The 19,948-nt window shown below is 42.1% G+C and overlaps 5 protein-coding genes across 5 annotated transcripts; all 5 read right to left on the bottom strand.

Annotated features, from left to right (window-relative positions):
- Positions 1-5: 5 nt before the first annotated feature.
- On the bottom strand, positions 6-545 carry LOC311052289 (large ribosomal subunit protein uL13m-like; the record flags this gene model as incomplete). Its single annotated transcript, XM_084067182.1, has 1 exon — positions 6-545. One exon carries the CDS (start codon positions 543-545, stop codon positions 6-8), a length of 540 nt encoding a protein of 179 aa, XP_083923308.1.
- Positions 546-2,939: 2,394 nt separating this feature from the next.
- LOC311051916 (apelin receptor B-like) lies at positions 2,940-4,425 on the bottom strand (the record flags this gene model as incomplete). Its single annotated transcript, XM_084066642.1, has 2 exons — positions 2,940-3,597; positions 4,007-4,425. The coding sequence occupies 2 exons, from the start codon at positions 4,423-4,425 to the stop codon at positions 2,940-2,942; spliced, it is 1,077 nt and encodes a 358-aa protein (XP_083922768.1).
- A 3,843-nt stretch (positions 4,426-8,268) lies between these two features.
- LOC311051614 (apelin receptor B-like) lies at positions 8,269-9,750 on the bottom strand (the record flags this gene model as incomplete). Its single annotated transcript, XM_084066194.1, has 2 exons — positions 8,269-8,923; positions 9,332-9,750. 2 exons carry the CDS (start codon positions 9,748-9,750, stop codon positions 8,269-8,271), a joined length of 1,074 nt encoding a protein of 357 aa, XP_083922320.1.
- A 3,593-nt stretch (positions 9,751-13,343) lies between these two features.
- On the bottom strand, positions 13,344-14,776 carry LOC311051613 (apelin receptor B-like; the record flags this gene model as incomplete). The annotated part of the gene is made up of 2 exons (XM_084066193.1): positions 13,344-13,998; positions 14,358-14,776. 2 exons carry the CDS (start codon positions 14,774-14,776, stop codon positions 13,344-13,346), a joined length of 1,074 nt encoding a protein of 357 aa, XP_083922319.1.
- A 3,499-nt stretch (positions 14,777-18,275) lies between these two features.
- LOC311051612 (apelin receptor B-like) lies at positions 18,276-19,839 on the bottom strand (the record flags this gene model as incomplete). The annotated part of the gene is made up of 2 exons (XM_084066192.1): positions 18,276-18,930; positions 19,421-19,839. The coding sequence occupies 2 exons, from the start codon at positions 19,837-19,839 to the stop codon at positions 18,276-18,278; spliced, it is 1,074 nt and encodes a 357-aa protein (XP_083922318.1).
- Between the last annotated feature and the right edge of the window lie 109 nt (positions 19,840-19,948).

Raw genomic sequence — 19,948 nt, 5'->3', positions numbered from 1 at the left:
TGAGTTCACTTCATCTTATAGTCTTCAGGCAGTGTCCACAGCATGGGGAAAGCATCTATCTCCTCTTGTGCATACTCATTCAGCTTCCTGGGCACCTTTCTGGGCTGAGGCAGCGTCTCAGTCAGGTTAGCCAGGATATGATCTGGAAGGACGTCGTCGGCAAAGAGGTGCAGGCGTTGCATCATCGTGCGCCTGTGCAGGTTCCTGGGTAGCATCCCATAAACTGCCAACTTCACAATAGCTTTCGGGTCTTTGAGGTGAAGCTGGGTAGCTGTGACTTGTTTGAATCCACCCGGATACCCGGTGTGCGATGAGTAAACCTTCTGTTCCCACTTGTTCCCAGAGAAGGCGATGTGTCTGGTGTTCATTACCACCACGTGGTCCCCACAGTCACTCAGTGCATGGTAGATGGGTTTGTGTTTCCCTTGCAGTCTAACAGAACACATAGCAGCTATCTTCCCCGGTGGCTGCATGTTGGCATCGATCAGGAACCACGAACGGGCGAAGGTCGCCCACTGCTGGGCGGATCTGGAGAAACTGGACATTCTTTCTCTGGCTACAGTATATTCTCCTTGGTTTCAGGGTTGACATCAGTTGTTAATTCTTAGCTAATTTACCCCAACAATGTCTGCCACACAGACAGCATTTATACAACTTAGCCTATGTCACAGGCTAGCCAACCTATAAAGGTCCCTGAAAAATAACGTTGGGAGCTGAATTTGGTTTGCTGGTTGAGTCAAGACTTGCTGCTTTACATAATTGATGTCTTGCCAATGAGAACTAGAGATGGTCCCGAAAACTCAAATAAGTATCACAAGCAGAGTCAACAGAAAGGGGTGAAGTGATGTTTCAGTTCTGTATTTCTTCAATGTTGAAACAGTGTCGGTCGCTGTGCTACTTTGAGCTTTCTGATCACGTCAGTCATCTCACTATGACATCATGACTGATGATGTCACTGACTCAGCGGCTACTCCCAAATATTATGGTGTGCGTCATGTGACCTAAACCGTGTAAGCATGACATCAGACCCAAACAAATCAGCTGGCTCCATACAGTTGCACTTGCATCAAACCCCACTGCAAATATGGCTTACTAGAGTGCACCGCCGATCTGACCGATATGCCCATATATGGAGATCCATGTCGTCAATAATATGCCCGTCTATGGCCATATGACAGGGTTATGTCTGATTCATAGTGATAGACCCACGGCCGGCCTCTATATGGTTATGTCTAAGTCATTTATATATGGTAATGTTTAAGTCATAAGTCTATATATGGTTATGTCTAAGTCATATAATGGTTATGTCTAAGTCATAGGTCCGCCGGCCCATGATTATATAGGATTTACAAAATGTACAAACTGTCAACCGTATGAAATAAACAAATCAAACAAAACAAATGGTATGAGTGGTTTCTCCAAATTCAACACAAGATAACACTTTTAATCACTACTGAAGGCTCAGAATTATTCAAACCCTTATCTTAGAAAGTCAGATTTGGACTTGAGTTAACGCACTTGTTTTTTTTTTTAAATATTCATGTATTCAATTTTTCAAATGTAAAATCAGCTCACAATGCGTCCAAGGAGACGTTGTCAATACTCTGTTCTGTCCAGTTCAGTTCAGTTTATTTTCAGGACTTTTGGACAACAAAATACATGTTTGTGTATACATCAGTGCGTTTAGAACAAGGCACAAGTTGTGAAGTACATGATTTGACATAATACGTTGTCCAAGATGCCGACAAAGGGGACAGGGAGAAGCAGAATGCTTATCGCGCCCTACCCCTGGCTCAGTTTGCATACATAAATTAGATTGTCACAGTGTTTACTGCACACTTCAATAATACATAATTAACATGGTGTTTTTGCACACATACATACACCATACCCTCCCACACGCTAAATTTCAATGTTGTCAATCTTAAGTATGAGTTCTGTGGTAAGAGGGTTAGTTAGGTTTAGAGATAGTTCATTGTTGCCGAAGCACTTTTTATATTTACTTAATTATGTTGTCATGGCTTGTAAAAGCTTCTGGATATATTCTCCGGTACAAACAATGTTAGGGTCATCTGCAAAAAATACACATTGTGTTGTATTTGATACTGTACACAGGTCATTAATATAAACAATAAATACTCTGATGTGTGTTTCTTACATCTAAGTGGTCATGTGCATATAGAGCTATTCAACTCTTACTTTAACAACATAGCATCACTTACAGTACCCCTTTAACAAGCAAACAACAGACAGACCAGTTTGATTGTTTTGGTTAATCCACCTTTTTATAAAAAATCATAAAATTGAATTCCATATAATGCATATTCACGATGTGTATTCATTATATACACATCAAGGTTGTCGCTCCTTACAACAACGATCAGTCTCAGTCACCTCTTGCTGACTGTCAAAATTATTTGCACAAACACACACACACTAATTGTCTGGTGTATATTCATCCCATGAGAGGGAATTGAACATCCAAGTGCTTACAAATAAAAACAAGTGCTTGCAGCAAAAGCATGACTAATACACTTCACTTCACTTCAAGAGCTATCTAATCCAAAGATCCAAGCTTTACACTTTGCATGAACTCTACATAAAGCAAAAAGTAACATATTGCTCCGTTTGACACACATTCCCGCTGTGTCCAAAATGCCTGCATTGTAGGCCTACTGCAGCTTTGTCCCTTGTTTTAAGAAGTTTGATTTCTGCCTTAAACATCCCTTCCACCAAAATCCAGTGCGGAGAATAGTCTGAACTAATACACCACAATCCACACTTTTATGTGTTTTCAGTGACACAGGTAACATCTTACTTTAGCTCTGTTTATACCCCTAGTCCACATAATCAAAGATGACACCTGACAGCTGACTAAAGGCATTGCTATCATGCTCAGCTGATTTGCATTCTTTCACGGTTACATATGTGTGGTGAAATCACACCTTAGTGGCCACAAGGGACAGAATCTGTGTATTTTGGAAGGACAGCAGGATGGCAGGGCTGGCATGCAAAGCCTTCTTCAGGTTGAGCAGGCCCAGGCACTGGGAGCGAAAGCGCGGGTCAAAGAAGGCATACAGGAAGGGGTTAAGGCAGCTGTTGACGTAGGCCAGACAGGTGGCGTAGGGGTGAGCCAGGAGGAGGAAACGTAGGAAGGCACATGAGTCAGGAGCCAGGTTCAGGTAGGACAGAGCGTCAGCACTCTTCAGCACATGGAAGGGAGTCCAACAGGCAGCGAACACCACCACCAGTGTGGTGATGGTCTTCAACAGTCTCCGCTTAAGCCGGTCTTCCTTGCGCAGGCCGTGGAAGTGGCGGGTGACGGTGCATCCGATGAACCAGTAGCACACCATCATGGCCAGGAAAGGTAGAAGAAACCCCAGGACCGAGGAGCAGAGGCTGAGACCGGCCACCAACAGGCTCTCTTGGTGCTTATCTGTCACCACCAGGCTGAAGTCCATGACGCAGGAGGTCCGGTTGCTTGTCTCGTCATGTTTGGTGGTGCGGAAGATCAGAGTGGGGGCAGCCAGTAGAGCAGACAGAAGCCACATTACTGTCAGGGAAGCCCTCATGTAGCCCCGGGTACGAAGCTGTGAGCTGGACATGGAGGAGAACAGGGTTGTTATAGTTAACGAAAATTCAGGAAATAACAAAAACTTTAATTAAAAAAAATAACAAAAAATAAAAACAAGGCTTTATTTAAAAAAGATAACTGAAACTGTATTGTTTTTTTTTACTAAACTAACTAGTCATAGAGAACATGTGTGTTTTTTTCTTCAAAAACAGCTGATCTACAAGCTCACGTGTCACATCGCAACACATTGTGAGCTTATAGAGTGGCTATTCTCGCACTGTTTTCTCATTGATTTACTTTTTTCGACGTAACACTAACTAAGCCTTTACTACTAATTAACTAATCAAAACTAAACTGAAATAGAAAACAAACAAGTCAACACACAATGAAAATAAAAGTCAAAACTAGTGAAGAAGTGAAAACTCTAATCACCTTGAGGAGGAGTGTACGATGGCCAGGTAGCGGTCGTAGCTCATACAGGTGAGGCAGTAAACGCTGGCGTACATGTTTAGATGGACCATGTAACTGCTGATCTTGCACAGAGCCACTCCAAAGGGCCAGTGGTAGCCCATGGCAGTGTACACTGCCCACAGAGGCAGAGTGAGCACAAAGGTCAGGTCAGCTACAGCCAGGTTGCTGATGTAGACGTCAGCGGTGCGCCGTTTGCCCTGTGCTCTCCATACGGTGAAGATGACCACTCCGTTTCCAGACAGGCCCAGGATGAAGATGAGCATGTAGAGCACTGGGATGACAGAGTATGAAGGTCCCCACTCTGAATAGTCACACATGCTGGAAGTCTGGTTCTCCTCATAGTCATAGTAATCATAAACACTTTCATTTTGCATCTCCATCTCCATTTGTTCCTCTGTGATGATCCGTTCTTGTATTTGAAATCTGTTAGGAAGTATTTAGTCTCTATAGGTTCAAATTAACTTCACAATGTCCAATGTGAAGAAAGACAAATATCTCTGATGGAAGTAATCCCAGGAGAAGTTGTCAGCACTCTGAAGTGTGTTTGTTACATCTGAATGGTCTGGTCTTTATATACCCTTGATTCACTGTATGCCCTCCTACTCCTAGGACATGCCCTAGCCCCTCCCCCTAGGACATGCCCGACCTATTCCATTCTCCTAGGACATGCCCAAACCCTCCCGGCTAGGACATGCCCTAACCTAATCCATTCTCCGGGAGGCATGCGATAATCCGACAGACCTTTTCTCCGACTATGTGGCATCCGCGTGCGGTTAGGGTTAGGGTGCGGGTTTGGTTCGGGTTTAGTATTGAAACGTCGGAGCGCTGCGCTGTCGGACTAACGTACTGCACCCCCATTCTCCTACCTAGGACATGCCCTAGCCCTTCCTCATAGGACATTCCCTAGTCCATTCTCCTTGGACATGCCCTAACCGTAGCATTTTTTTTGTTGTTGTCATTGGTCATGTTTTCAAACTCATTTTGGGTGTTTGTAATCTGTGGGAAGTATGTGTCCCTGATGTCTTGATATAGTGGGCAGGTGGTTAGAAAGTGTAGCTCTGTTTCCACCACACGTTGTGTGCAGTGGGTGCATAGTCTGTCTTCCCTTGGGAGACAGGTCTTTCTGTTCTCTATTGCAAGGCTGTGTTCATTGAGTCTGTAGTCAGTCACAGTGCTAGTGTGTATTCTCTATTTAGGGCCAAATGGCATTCAATTTTACTATGACTTTTGGTTGACTCTTTCCAGTAGCTTTCTTTTTTGGTTCTTATAATCTGGTTTTGTCCAGTGGGTTTTCTGTCTGGTAGCGGTGCTTGTGTATGTGTTTCTATCACAAATGATGTCGCAGCATTGACAAAACAAGATTTCAAGCGAGATTAAGCAGTTTCCATGGTTTAAATGAATTACTAGATTATTTTAAGAGTACATATTGATTAAACATTTGTACAGCAACCTATGAACCATATGTCTGGACATGTCATGTGTTGTTTTACCCATGAGGCGTTTTACAATGGTTTTGTCAATGCAGGGTCGTTCTTACACTGCTCCAGTGTACTCCAAGTTGAATAGACTGCAGCATTTGCATTTGAATGGTTGTTGTTTCATGGCTGAAACATGTACAGTTAACTAAATATAAATCCCTTGAGCCCTAATGGACTGCTGTGCATTGGATGGATACATACAATTATGGCAACACTTTTTAATCTAACTTTGCAGCTATAATGAATACATTACTTTACAGGGAGCAAAACAGTTAAGCTTTGAAAATGTAAAATTTCAGGGAAGTATAATTGAAAATGTAAAATTTCAGAACACAGTTGAATATATGGGAAATATAACAGTGACACAGACAGATACATACACAAATGTCCATTGGCATTTAAGGGACACAGACAGGTAAAGTGTCCAACGTTTCGACCTGGAAAAGTCTTCTTCTTTCTAGGTGGAAAGTTGGTATCAATAAGTGATCCTGCATCGTAGCTATGACTTTGCAGCCTTTTCTTCACTTATAGACTTATTTACCAAGGTCAGCAGCACCTCATAAATACTGGCGTGCGCCCTTCTCCTGTTTGTTTATCATATTGATGGTCAACATAATGGATAGGGATGGCAAGACAGTGGATCTGATAATTTCAATTCACAAAATGTGAAGAATATTCACACACATGCACACACACACACACACACACACACACACACACACACACACACACACACACACACACACACACACACACAAATACACGCACACACGCGCGCGCACACACACACACACACACACACACACACACACACACACACACACACACACACACACACACACACATACACACACACACACACACACACACAAATACACGCACACGCACACACGCGCACACACACACACACACACACACACACACACACACACACACACACACACACACACACACACACACACACACACACACACACACACACACACACACTGCCATGCTATAAAAAGGACTGATTTAATTTGTGTGATGTTTCTATGGTAAAACTAGACAATGCTCTAATGCCAAGAGGACATGTTATTGTTATGATTAAATCATTCTTATACTGCCCATGGCATAATAATAATTAAGCCATTATTAAATAATCAGGATTCTCTCTCGCTTGCTCTCTCTCTCTCTCTCTCTCTCTCTCTCTCTCTCTCTCTCTCTCTCTCTCTCTCTCTCTCTCTCTCTCTCTCTCTCTCTCTCTCTCTCTCTCAGGTCGATGGATGGACGGACATACATGTTTATGTATATATATGACGGACAGACGGACGGATAGATAGATAGATAGATAGATAGATAGATAGATAGATAGATAGATAGATAGATAGATAGATAGATAGATAGATAGATAGATAGATAGATAGATAGATAGATAGATGGATGGATAGACAGACAGACACACATATAGATATATGCACAGATAGATAGACACACAGATAGATTGATTGATATTTAGACTATTGATCCTGTAAGGTGAATTCACAGAGTGTCTCAGACACAGCTTGGTGTATCACTCAACACTCTTCTTCTCAACCAATCCCATCCTACTAACTTCCATCCAAGACCTCGCTTTACCCTCTCTAACGCACTATTAATCTGATTGATCAAGAGCATCAATTCCCGCTTGTTCAAGTATTATATTAACCAACGTCATCAGGCCTGTTTGTTGGCAGAAGCTTGTGGAATTTATAATTACACTGATGGCACAACCGATACCAGCACTTAGGAGTGTGATTTACCTGTTGTATCAACAATTCGTTGATACGGCTCTTGTGAGACATTGTGACTTTTTAGGAGTTCATAACTGTCCAGATACAGGAGAGACTGTTTACATGTATGTAAGACATTATCATGAGGCTGAACATTCCTATTGTTAAGCCAAAAATATAATACAAATCTAATTGTATAATCTATCTGTGACAGCAAACCCTGAGACTGGGTTTATTTTGTGGGAAAGGCTAGAAGACCTAAGTCTTTGACACCCCTGGTGTATAGAAGTGATTAGCCTACTATAATGGGAATGTAGAGCTATTTACCACTTATTTTAACAAAACAACATCGCTTACAGTACATTTGAGACGAAACAACAAGTAACAGACAGACCTGTGTAATTATTGTTTGGTTAATCCACCTTTTTATTACAAATTATAAAGATGAACTCTATATATTCACATTCACAATGAGTATTCACATATTTACACACCAAGGCTCCTTACAAAAATAATCAGACTCTCAATCACCTCTTGTTGACTGAAAAAAATAATAATAATTACACCAACACAACATATTGTTGGCTGGTGTATATACATCCCATTAGAGGAAGTGCACCTCAAGTGCTTGCAAATGAAAACAACAACAGTCATGTGGCAAAAGCATGACTAATACACTTTAAATAAGCTAGAAGACATCAGAGTTCCAACCGCTACACTTTCCATCATATACCAAAAGAGTGTCCATTGGTCCGTTTGACACACATTACACTGTGTCCCAAATATACCCTTGTTTTAAGAAGTTTGGTTTTGCCTCAAAAATTCATTCGACTGAAAGCCACAAAGGAAAATGAGCTAATACACCATGATCCTCAATTTACTTTTTTTCAGTCACAAAGGTGTCATCATGCTCAGCTGATACACTTAGATTTTCTGCATTGTTCAATTGGAGGCAGTTCATAAGCATTATTCCATGACATGACGTGTGGTGAAATCACAGCTTAGTGGCTAGAGACAGAGTCTGTGTCTTTTGGAAGGACAGCAGGATGGCAGGGCTGGCATGCAAAGCCTTTTTCAGGTTGAGCAGGCCCAGGCACTGGGAGCGAAAGCGCGGGTCAAAGAAGGCATACAGGAAGGGGTTGAGGCAGCTGTTGACGTAGGCCAGACAGGTGGCGTAGGGGTGAGCCAGGAGGAGGAAACGTAGGAAGGCACATGAGTCAGGAGCCAGGTTCAGGTAGGAGAGAGCGTCAGCACTCTTCAGCACATGGAAGGGAGTCCAACAGGCAGCGAACACCACCACCAGTGTTGTGATGGTCTTCAACAGTCTGCGCTTGCGCCGGTCTTCCTTGCGCAGGCCGTGGAAGTGGCGGGTGACGGTGCATCCGATGAACCAGTAGCACACCATCATGGCCAGGAAAGGTAGAAGAAACCCCAGGACCGAGGAGCAGAGGCTGAGACCGGCCACCAACAGGCTCTCTTGGTGTTTATCTGTCACCACCAGGCTGAAGTCCATGACGCAGGAGGTCCGGTTGCTTGTCTCGTCATGTTTGGTGGTGCGGAAGATCAGAGTGGGGGCAGCCAGTAGAGCAGACAGAAGCCACATTACTGTCAGGGAAGCCCTCATGTAGCCCCGGGTACGAAGCTGTGAGCTGGACATGGAGGAGAACAGGGTTGTTATAGTTAACGGATGTTCATGAAATAACAAAAACTTTAATAAAAAAAAAAAATAATAATAAAAACAAGGCTTTATTTAAAAAAGAGAACTAACTGAAACTGTATTGTTTCTTTTACTAAACTAACTAGTCATAGAGAACGTGTGTGTTTTTTCCTTCAAAAACAGTGAAAACAGCTGATCTACAAGCTCACGTGTCACATCGCAACACATTGTGAGCTTATAGAGAGGCTATTCTCGCACTGTTTTCTAATTGATTTACTTTTTTCGAGGTAACACAAACTAAGCCTTTACTACTAATTAACTAATCAAAACTAAACTGAAAATGAAAACACAAAATTAAAATAAAAGTTTAAACTAATGAAGAAGTGAAAACTCTAATCACCTTGAGGAGGAGTGTACGATGGCCAGGTAGCGGTCGTAGCTCATACAGGTGAGGCAGTAAACGCTGGCGTACATGTTTAGATGGACCATGTAGCTGCTGATCTTGCACAGAGCCACTCCAAAGGGCCAGTGGTAGCCCATGGCAGTGTACACTGCCCACAGAGGCAGAGTGAGCACAAAGGTCAGGTCAGCTACAGCCAGGTTGCTGATGTAGACGTCAGCAGTGCGCCGTTTGCCCTGTGCTCTCCATACGGTGAAGATGACCACTCCGTTTCCAGACAGGCCCAGGATGAAGATGAGCATGTAGAGCACTGGGATGACAGAGTATGAAGGTCCCCACTCTGAATAGTCACACATGCTGGACGTCTGGTTCTCCTCATAGTCATAGTAATCATAAACACTTTCATTTTGCATCTCCATCTCCATTTGTTCCTCTGTGATGATCCGTTCTTGTATTTGAAATCTGTTAGGAAGTATTTAGTCTTTGTATAGGTTCAAATTATTTTCACAATGTCCAATGTGAAGAAAGACAAATATCTCTGATGGAAGTAATCCCAGGAGAAGTTGTCAGCACTCTGAAGTGTGTTTGTTACATCTGAGTGGTCTGGTCTTTATATACCCTTGATGCTCTGCATGCCCTCCTACTCCTAGGACATGCCCTAGCCCCTCCCCCTAGGACATGCCCGACCTATTCCATTCTCCTAGGACATGCCCAAACCCTCCCGGCTAGGACATGCCCTGGCCTAACCTAATCCATTCTCCTACCTAGGACATGCCCTAGCCCTTCCTCATAGGACATTCCCTAGTCCATTCTCCTTGGACATGCCCTAACCGTAGCATTTTTTTGTTGTTGTCATTGGTCATGTTTTCAAAATCCTTTTGGGTGTTTGTAATATGTGGGAAGTATGTGTCCCTGATGTCTTGATATAGTGGGCAGGTGGTTAGAAAGTGTAGCTCTGTTTCCACCACACGTTGTGTGCAGTGGGTGCATAGTCTGTCTTCCCTTGGGAGACAGGTTTTTCTGTTCTCTATTGCAAGGCTGTGTTCATTGAGTCTGTAGTCAGTCACAGTGCTAGTGTGTATTCTCTATTTAGGGCCAAATAGCATTCAATTTTACTATGACTTTTGGTTGACTCTTTCCAGTAAATCAGGTAGCTTTCTTTTTTTTTTCTTATAATCTGGTTTTGTCCAGTGGGTTTTCTGTCTGGTAGTGGTGCTTGTGTATGTGTTTCTATCACAAATGATGTCGCAGCATTGACAAAACAAGATTTCAAGCGAGATTAAGCAGTTTCCATGGTTTAAATTAATTACTAGATTATTTTAAGAGTACATATTGATTAAACATTTGTACAGCAACCTATGAACCATATGTCTGGACATGGTCATGTGTTGTTTTACCCATGAGGCGTTTTACAATGGTTTTGTCAATGCAGGGTCGTTCTTACACTGCTCCAGTGTACTCCAAGTTGAATAGACTGCAGCATTTGCATTTGAATGGTTGTTGTTTCATGGCTGAAACATGTACAGTTAACTAAATATAAATCCCTTGAGCCCTAATGGACTGCTGTGCATTGGAGACATACAATTATGGCAACACTTTTTAATCTAACTTTGCAGCTATAATGAATACATTACTTTACAGGGAGCAAAACAGTTAAGCTTTGAAAATGTAAAATTTCAGGGAAGTATAATTGAAAATGTAAAATGTCAGGACACGGTTGAATGTATGGGAAATATAACAGTGACACAGACAGATACATACACAAATGTCCATTGGCATTTAAGGGACACAGACAGGTAAAGTGTCCAATGTTTCGACCTGGAAAAGTCTTCTTCTTTCCAGGTGGAAAGTTGGTATCAATAAATGATCCTGCATCGTAGCTATGACTGTGCAGCCTTTTCTTCACTTATAGACTTATTTACCAAGGTCAGCAGCACCTCATAAATACTGGCGTGCGCCCTTCTCCTGTTTGTTTATCATATTGATGATCAACATAATGGATAGGGATGGCAAGACAGTGGATCTGATCATTTAAATTCACAAAATGTGAAGAATATTCTCACACACACACACACACACACACACACACACACACACACACACACACACACACACACACACACACACACAAATACACGGACACGCACACGCACACACACACACACACACACACACACACACACACACACACACACACACACACACACTGCCATGCTGTAAAAAGGACTGATTTAATTTGTGTGACGTGTCTATGGTAAAACTAGACAATGCTCTAATGCCAAGAGGACATGTTATTGTTATGATTAAATCATTCTTATACTGCCCATGGCACAATACACTGGGTGCATATTAACTGTAATTAAGCCATTATTAAATAATCAGGATTCTCTCTCGCTTGCTCTCTCACTCTCTCTCTCTCTGTCTCTCTCTGTCTCTCTGTCTCTCTGTGTGTGTGTGTGTGTGTGTGTGTGTGTGTGTGTGTGTGTGTGTGTGTGTGTGTGTGTGTGTGTGTGTGTGTGTGTGTGTGTGTGTGTGTGTGTGTGTGTGTGTCTCTCTCTCTCTCTCTCTCTCTCTCTCCCAGGTCGATGGATGGACGGACATACATGTGTTTGTGTATATATATGACGGACAGACGGAGAGATGGATGGATAGATAGATAGATAGATAGATAGATAGATAGATAGATAGTTAGATAGATAGATAGATAGATATATAGACACACAGATATTGATTGATTGATGCATAGAATATTGATCCTGTAAGATGAATTCACAGAGTGTCTCAGACACAGCTTACTGTATCACTCAACACTCTTCTGCTCAACCAATCCCGTCCTACTAACTTCCATCCAAGACCTCGCTTTACCCTCTCTAACTCCCTATTAATCTGATTGATCAAGAGAACCAATTCCTGCTTGTTCAAGTATTATATTAACCAACATCATCAGGCCTGTTTGTTAGCAGAAGCTCGTGGAATTTATTATTACACTGATGATAAGACAGTGCTTTCTTGTGGCTGTCATTTGTTTTTTTTTTGACTGACAGCTGGTGGTACAACCGATACCAGCACTGAGGAATGTGATGATACTGATCTTGTGAGACATTGTGACTTTGTAGGAGTTCATAACTGTCCAGATAGAGGAGAGACTGTTTACATGTATGTAAGACATTATCGTGAGGCTGAACATTCCTATTCTTAAGCCAAAAATATAATACAAATAAATTTGTATAATCTATATGTGACAGCAAACCCTGAGACTGGGTTTATTTTGTGGGAAAGGCTAGAAGACCTAAGTCCTTGACACCCCTGGTGTATAGAAGTGATTAGCCTACTATAATGGGAATGTAGAGCTATTTACCACTTATTTTAACAAAACAACATCGCTTACAGTACATTTAAGACGAAACAACAAGTAACAGACAGAATTATTTTTGGGTTAATCCACCTTTTTATTACAAATTATAAAGATGAACTCTATATAATGCACATTCACAATGAGTATTCACATATTTACACACCAAGGCTCCTTACAAAAATAATCAGACTCTCAATCACCTCTTGTTGACTGGGAAAAAAAAAACTATTTACACCAACACAACATATTGTTGGCTGGTGTATATATAGATCACATAAGAGGAAGTGTACCTCAAGTGCTTGCAAATGAAAACAACAACAGTCATGTGGCAAAAGCATGACTAATACACTTCACATAAGCTAGAAGATATCAGAGTTCCAAGCGCTGCACTTTCCATCATATACCAAAAGAAGCTGTCCATTGGTCCGTTTGACACACATTACACTGTGTCCCAAACGTTCCCTTGTTTTAAGAAGTTTGGTTTTGGCTCAAAAATTCCTTCAACTGAAAGCCACAAAGGAAAATGAGCTAATACAACATGATCCTCAATTTACTTTTTTTTCAGTCACCCAGGTGTCATCATGCTCAGCTGATTTAGATTTTCTGCATTGTTCAATTGGAGGCAGTTCATTACTCCATGACATATGTGTGGTGAAATCACAGCTTAGTGGCTAGAGACAGAGGCTGTGTCTTTTTGAAGGACAGCAGGATGGCAGGGCTGGCATGCAAAGCTTTCTTCAGGTTGAGCAGGCCCAGGCACTGGGAGCGAAAGCGCGGGTCAAAGAAGGCATACAGGAAGGGGTTGAGGCAGCTGTTGACGTAGGCCAGACAGGTAGCGTAGGGGTGAGCCAGGAGGAGGAAACGTAGGAAGGCACATGAGTCAGGAGCCAGGTTCAGGTAGGAGAGAGCGTCGGCACTCTTCAGCACATGGAAGGGAGTCCAACAGGCAGCGAACACCACCACCAGTGTTGTGATGGTCTTCAACAGTCTCCGCTTGCGCCGGTCTTCCTTGCGCAGGCCGTGGAAGTGGCGGGTGACGGTGCATCCGATGAACCAGTAGCACACCATCATGGCCAGGAAAGGTAGAAGAAAGCCCAGGGCCGAGGAGCAGAGGCTGAGACCGGCCACCAACAGGCTCTCTTGGTGCTTATCTGTCACCACCAGGCTGAAGTCCATGACGCAGGAGGTCCGGTTGCTTGTCTCGTCATGTTTGGTGGTGCGGAAGATCAGAGTGGGGGCAGCCAGTAGAGCAGACAGAAGCCACATTACTGTCAGGGAAGCCCTCATGTAGCCCCGGGTACGAAGCTGTGAGCTGGACATGGAGGAGAACAGGGATGTATATAGTTAACTCAAATTCATGAAATAACAAAAACTGAAATAAAAAGGCTTTGTTTAAAAAAAGAGAACTAACTGATACTGTATTGTTTGTTTACTAAACTAACTAATCATAGAGAAAATGTGCTTAGCTTTAGACTTTCTCCATATGTCAGTTCAAACTGCCATCTATAAGATCACGTGTCAAATCGTGACACGTGAGCATAGAGTGGATTTTATCACATTTTTCTCAATTTTTCAATGTGACAAAAACTAAGCCTTTAAAAATAAAAGAACAAGTCAAAACAAAATTAAAATAAAAGTCATAACTAATGAAGAAGTGAAAACTCTAATCACCTTGAGGAGGAGTGTACGATGGCCAGGTAGCGGTCGTAGCTCATACAGGTGAGGCAGTAAACGCTGGCGTACATGTTTAGATGGACCATGTAGCTGCTGATCTTGCACAGAGCCACTCCAAAGGGCCAGTGGTAGCCCATGGCAGTGTACACTGCCCACAGAGGCAGAGTGAGCACAAAGGTCAGGTCAGCTACAGCCAGGTTGCTGATGTAGACGTCAGCAGTGCGCCGTTTGCCCTGTGCTCTCCATACGGTGAAGATGACCACTCCGTTTCCAGACAGGCCCAGGATGAAGATGAGCATGTAGAGCACTGGGATGACAGAGTATGAAGGTCCCCACTCTGAATAGTCACACATGCTGGAAGTCTGGTTCTCCTCATAGTCATAGTAATCATAAACACTTTCATTTTGCATCTCCATCTCCATTTGTTCCTCTGTGATGATCCGTTCTTGTATTTGAAATCTGTTGGGAAGTATTTAGTCTCTGTATAGGTTCAAATTAACTTATTAACCAATGTGAAGAAAGACAAATATCTCTGATGGAAGTAATCCCAGGAGAAGTTGTCAGCACTCTGAAGTGTGTTTGTTACATCTGAGTGGTCTGGTCTTTATATACCCTTGATGCACTGTATGCCCTCCTACTCCTAGGACATGCCCTAGCCCCTCCCCCTAGGACATGCCCGACCTATTCCATTCTCCTAGGACATGCCCAAACCCTCCCGGCTAGGACATGCCCTAACCTAATCCATTCTCCTACCTAGGACATGCCCTAGCCCTTCCTCATAGGACATTCCCTAGTCCATTCTCCTTGGACATGCCCTAACCGTAGCATTTTTTTTGTTGTTGTCATTGGTCATGTTTTCAAACTCATTTTGGGTGTTTGTAATCTGTGGGAAGTATGTGTCCCTGATGTCTTGATATAGTGGGCAGGTGGTTAGAAAGTGTAGCTCTGTTTCCACCACACGTTGTGTGCAGTGGGTGCATAGTCTGTCTTCCCTTGGGAGACACAGGTCTTTCTGTTCTCTATTGCAAGGCTGTGTTCATTGAGTCTGTAGTCAGTCACAGTGCTAGTGTGTATTCTCTATTTAGGGCCAAATGGCATTCAATTTTACTATGACTTTTGGTTGACTCTTTCCAGTAAATCAGGTAGCTTTCTTTTTTGTTTTCTTATCATCTGGTTTTGTCCAGTGGGTTTTCTGTCTGGTAGCGGTGCTTGTGTATGTGTTTCTATCACAAATGATGTCGCAGCATTGACAAAACAAGATTTCAAGCGAGATTAAGCAGTTTCCATGGTTTAAATTAATTACTAGATTATTTTAAGAGTACATAAACATTTGTACTGCAACCTATGAACCATATGTCTGGACATGTCATGTGTTGTTATACCCATGAGGCGTTTTACAATGGTTTTGTCAATGCAGGGTCGTTCTTACACTGCTCCAGTGTACTCCAAGTTGAATAGACTGCAGCATTTGCATTTGAACGGTTGTTGTTTCATGGCTGAAACATGTACAGTTAACTAAATATAAATCCCTTGAGCCCTAATGGACTGCTGTGCATTGGATACATACAATTATGGCAACACTTTTTAATCTAACTTTGCAGCTGTAATGAATACATTACTTTACAGGGAGCAAAACAGTTAAGCTTTGAAAATGTAAAATTTCAGGGAAGTATAATTGAAAATGTAAAATTTCAGAACACAGTTGAATATATGGGAAATATAACAGTGACACAGACAGATACATACACAAATGTCCATTGGCATTTAAGGGACACAGACAGGTAAAGTGTCCAACGTTTCGACCTGGAAAAGTCTTCTTCTTTCTAGGTGGAAAGTTGGTATCAATAAATGATCCTGCATCGTAGCTATGAGTGTGCAGCCTTTTCTTCACTTATAGACTTATTTACCAAGGTCAGCAGCACCTCATAAATACTGGCGTGCGCCCTTCTCCTGTTTGTTTATCATATTGATGATCAACATAATGGATAGGGATGGCAAGACAGTGGATCTGATAATTTCAATTCACAAAATGAGAAGAATATTCACACACATGCGCACACACACACACACACACACACACACACACACACACACACACACACACACACACACACACACACACACACACACACACACACACACACACACACACACACACACACACTGCCATGCTATAAAAAGGACTGATTTAATTTGTGTGATGTTTCTATGGTAAAACTAGACAATGCTCTAACGCCAAGAGGACATGTTATTGTTCTGATTAAATCATTCTTATACTGCCCATGGCATAATACACTGGGAAAAACATGGCATATTAACTGTAATTAAGCCATTATTAAATAATCAGGATTCTCTCTCGCTTGCTCTCTCACTCTCGCTTGCTCTCTCTCTCTCTCTCTCAGGTCGATGGATGGACGGACATACATGTTTATGTATATATATGATGGACAGACGGACGGATAGATAGATAGATAGATAGATAGATAGATAGATAGATAGATAGATAGATAGATAGATAGATAGATAGATAGATAGATAGATAGATGGATAGACAGACAGACACACATATAGATATATGCACAGATAGATAGACACACAAATAGATTGATTGATATTTAGACTATTGATCCTGTAAGGTGAATTCACAGAGTGTCTCAGACACAGCTTAGTGTATCACTCAACACTCTTCTTCTCAACCAATCCCATCCTACTAACTTCCATCCAAGACCTTGCTTTACCCTCTCTAACGCACTATTAATCTGATTGATCAAGAGCATCAATTCCCGCTTGTTCAAGTATTATATTAACCAACGTCATCAGGCCTGTTTGTTGGCAGAAGCTCGTGGAATTTATAATTACACTGATGATAAGACAGTGCTTTCTTGTGGCTGTTATTTGTTTTTTTTTGACTGACAGCTGATGGCACAACCGATACCAGCACTGAGGAGTGTGATTTACCTGTTGTATCAACAATTCGTTGATACGGCTCTTGTGAGACATTGTGACTTTTTAGGAGTTCATAACTGTCCAGATACAGGAGAGACTGTTTACATGTATGTAAGACATTATCATGAGGCTGAACATTCCTATTGTTAAGCCAAAAATATAATACAAATCTAATTGTATAATCTATCTGTGACAGCAAACCCTGAGACTGGGTTTATTTTGTGGGAAAGGCTAGAAGACCTAAGTCTTTGACACCCCTGGTGTATAGAAGTGATTAGCCTACTATAATATGGAATGTAGAGCTATTTACCACTTATTTTAAGAAAACAACATCGCTTACAGTACATTTAAGACGAAACAACAAGTAACAGACAGACCTGCAATTATTGTTTGGTTAATCCACCTTTTTATTACAAATTATAAAGATGAACTCTATATATGCACATTCACAATGAGTATTCACATATTTACACACCAAGGCTCCTTACAAAAATAATCAGACTCTAAATCACCTCTTGTTGACTGAAAAAAATAATAATAATTACACCAACACAACATATTGTTGGCTGGTGTATACACATCCCATTAGAGGAAGTGCACCTCAAGTGCTTGCAAATGAAAACAACAACAGTCATGTGGCAAAAGCATGACTAATACACTTTAAATAAGCTAGAAGACATCAGAGTTCCAACCGCTACACTTTCCATCATATACCAAAAGAAGGTGTCCATTGGTCCGTTTGACACACATTACACTGTGTCCCAAATATACCCTTGTTTTAAGAAGTTTGGTTTTGCCTCAAAAATTCATTCGACTGAAAGCCACAAAGGAAAATGAGCTAATACAACATGATCCTCAATTTACTTTTTTTTTTCAGTCACCCAGGTGTCATCATGCTCAGCTGATTTAGATTTTCTGCATTGTTCAATTGGAGGCAGTTCATTACTCCATGACATATGTGTGGTGAAATCACAGCTTAGTGGCTAGAGACAGAGCCTGTGTCTTTTTGAAGGACAGCAGGATGGCAGGGCTGGCATGCAAAGCTTTCTTCAGGTTGAGCAGGCCCAGGCACTGGGAGCGAAAGCGCGGGTCAAAGAAGGCATACAGGAAGGGGTTGAGGCAGCTGTTGACGTAGGCCAGACAGGTGGCGTAGGGGTGAGCCAGGAGGAGGAAACGTAGGAAGGCACATGAGTCAGGAGCCAGGTTCAGGTAGGAGAGAGCGTCGGCACTCTTCAGCACATGGAAGGGAGTCCAACAGGCAGCGAACACCACCACCAGTGTTGTGATGGTCTTCAACAGTCTCCGCTTGCGCCGGTCTTCCTTGCGCAGGCCGTGGAAGTGGCGGGTGACGGTGCATCCGATGAACCAGTAGCACACCATCATGGCCAGGAAAGGTAGAAGAAAGCCCAGGACCGAGGAGCAGAGGCTGAGACCGGCCACCAACAGGCTCTCTTGGTGCTTATCTGTCACCACCAGGCTGAAGTCCATGACGCAGGAGGTCCGGTTGCTTGTCTCGTCATGTTTGGTGGTGCGGAAGATCAGAGTGGGGGCAGCCAGTAGAGCAGACAGAAGCCACATTACTGTCAGGGAAGCCCTCATGTAGCCCCGGGTACGAAGCTGTGAGCTGGACATGGCGGAGAACAGGGATGTTATAGTTAACGAAAATTCATGAAATAACAAAAAAATATATTTTTTAAATTGTTAACTGAAATAAAAACAAAAACATTTCTTTATTTAAAATATATAACTAACTGGAACTGTATTGTTTTTTTTACAAAACAAATGAATCATAGAGAAAATGTACTTAGTTTTAGTTTGTTCATGTTCAATATTTCGTTCGTAAGCCTTTTCTTCAATAATAGTGTAAACAGCTGATCTATAACTAATAACAAATATGTTTTTTAACTACCTACCTACTACCCCATATTACAATACAAAACTAAACATTAAAACTAATACAAAACTTAACAAAAACTAAACCTTTACAAATAATATAACATGTTTTAAATGAACTAGAAAACCTGCATTGAAAACTAATCAAAACTAAACTGAAATTGAAAACACAAAATTAAAATAAAAGTCAAAACTAATGAAGAAGTGAAAACTCTAATCACCTTGAGGAGGAGTGTACGATGGCCAGGTAGCGGTCGTAGCTCATACAGGTGAGGCAGTAAACGCTGGCGTACATGTTTAGATGGACCATGTAGCTGCTGATCTTGCACAGAGCCACTCCAAAGGGCCAGTGGTAGCCCATGGCAGTGTACACTGCCCACAGAGGCAGAGTGAGCACAAAGGTCAGGTCAGCTACAGCCAGGTTGCTGATGTAGACGTCAGCAGTGCGCCGTTTGCCCTGTGCTCTCCATACGGTGAAGATGACCACTCCGTTTCCAGACAGGCCCAGGATGAAGATGAGCATGTAGAGCACTGGGATGACAGAGTATGAAGGTCCCCACTCTGAATAGTCACACATGCTGGACGTCTGGTTCTCCTCATAGTCATAGTAATCATAAACACTTTCATTTTGCATCTCCATCTCCATTTGTTCCTCTCTGGTGATCCGTTCTTGTATTTGAAATCTGTTAGGAAGTATTCAGTCTCTGTATAGGTTCAAATTAACTTCACAATGTCCGATGTGAAGAAAG

This window comes from Gymnoscopelus microlampas (genome assembly GCF_963454915.1).
Source record: "Gymnoscopelus microlampas genome assembly, chromosome: 9".
Lineage (NCBI taxonomy): Eukaryota > Metazoa > Chordata > Actinopteri > Myctophiformes > Myctophidae > Gymnoscopelus > Gymnoscopelus microlampas.
Note: the sequence above shows the minus strand (reverse complement) of the source record. Positions and strands in the feature narration are given on the sequence as shown.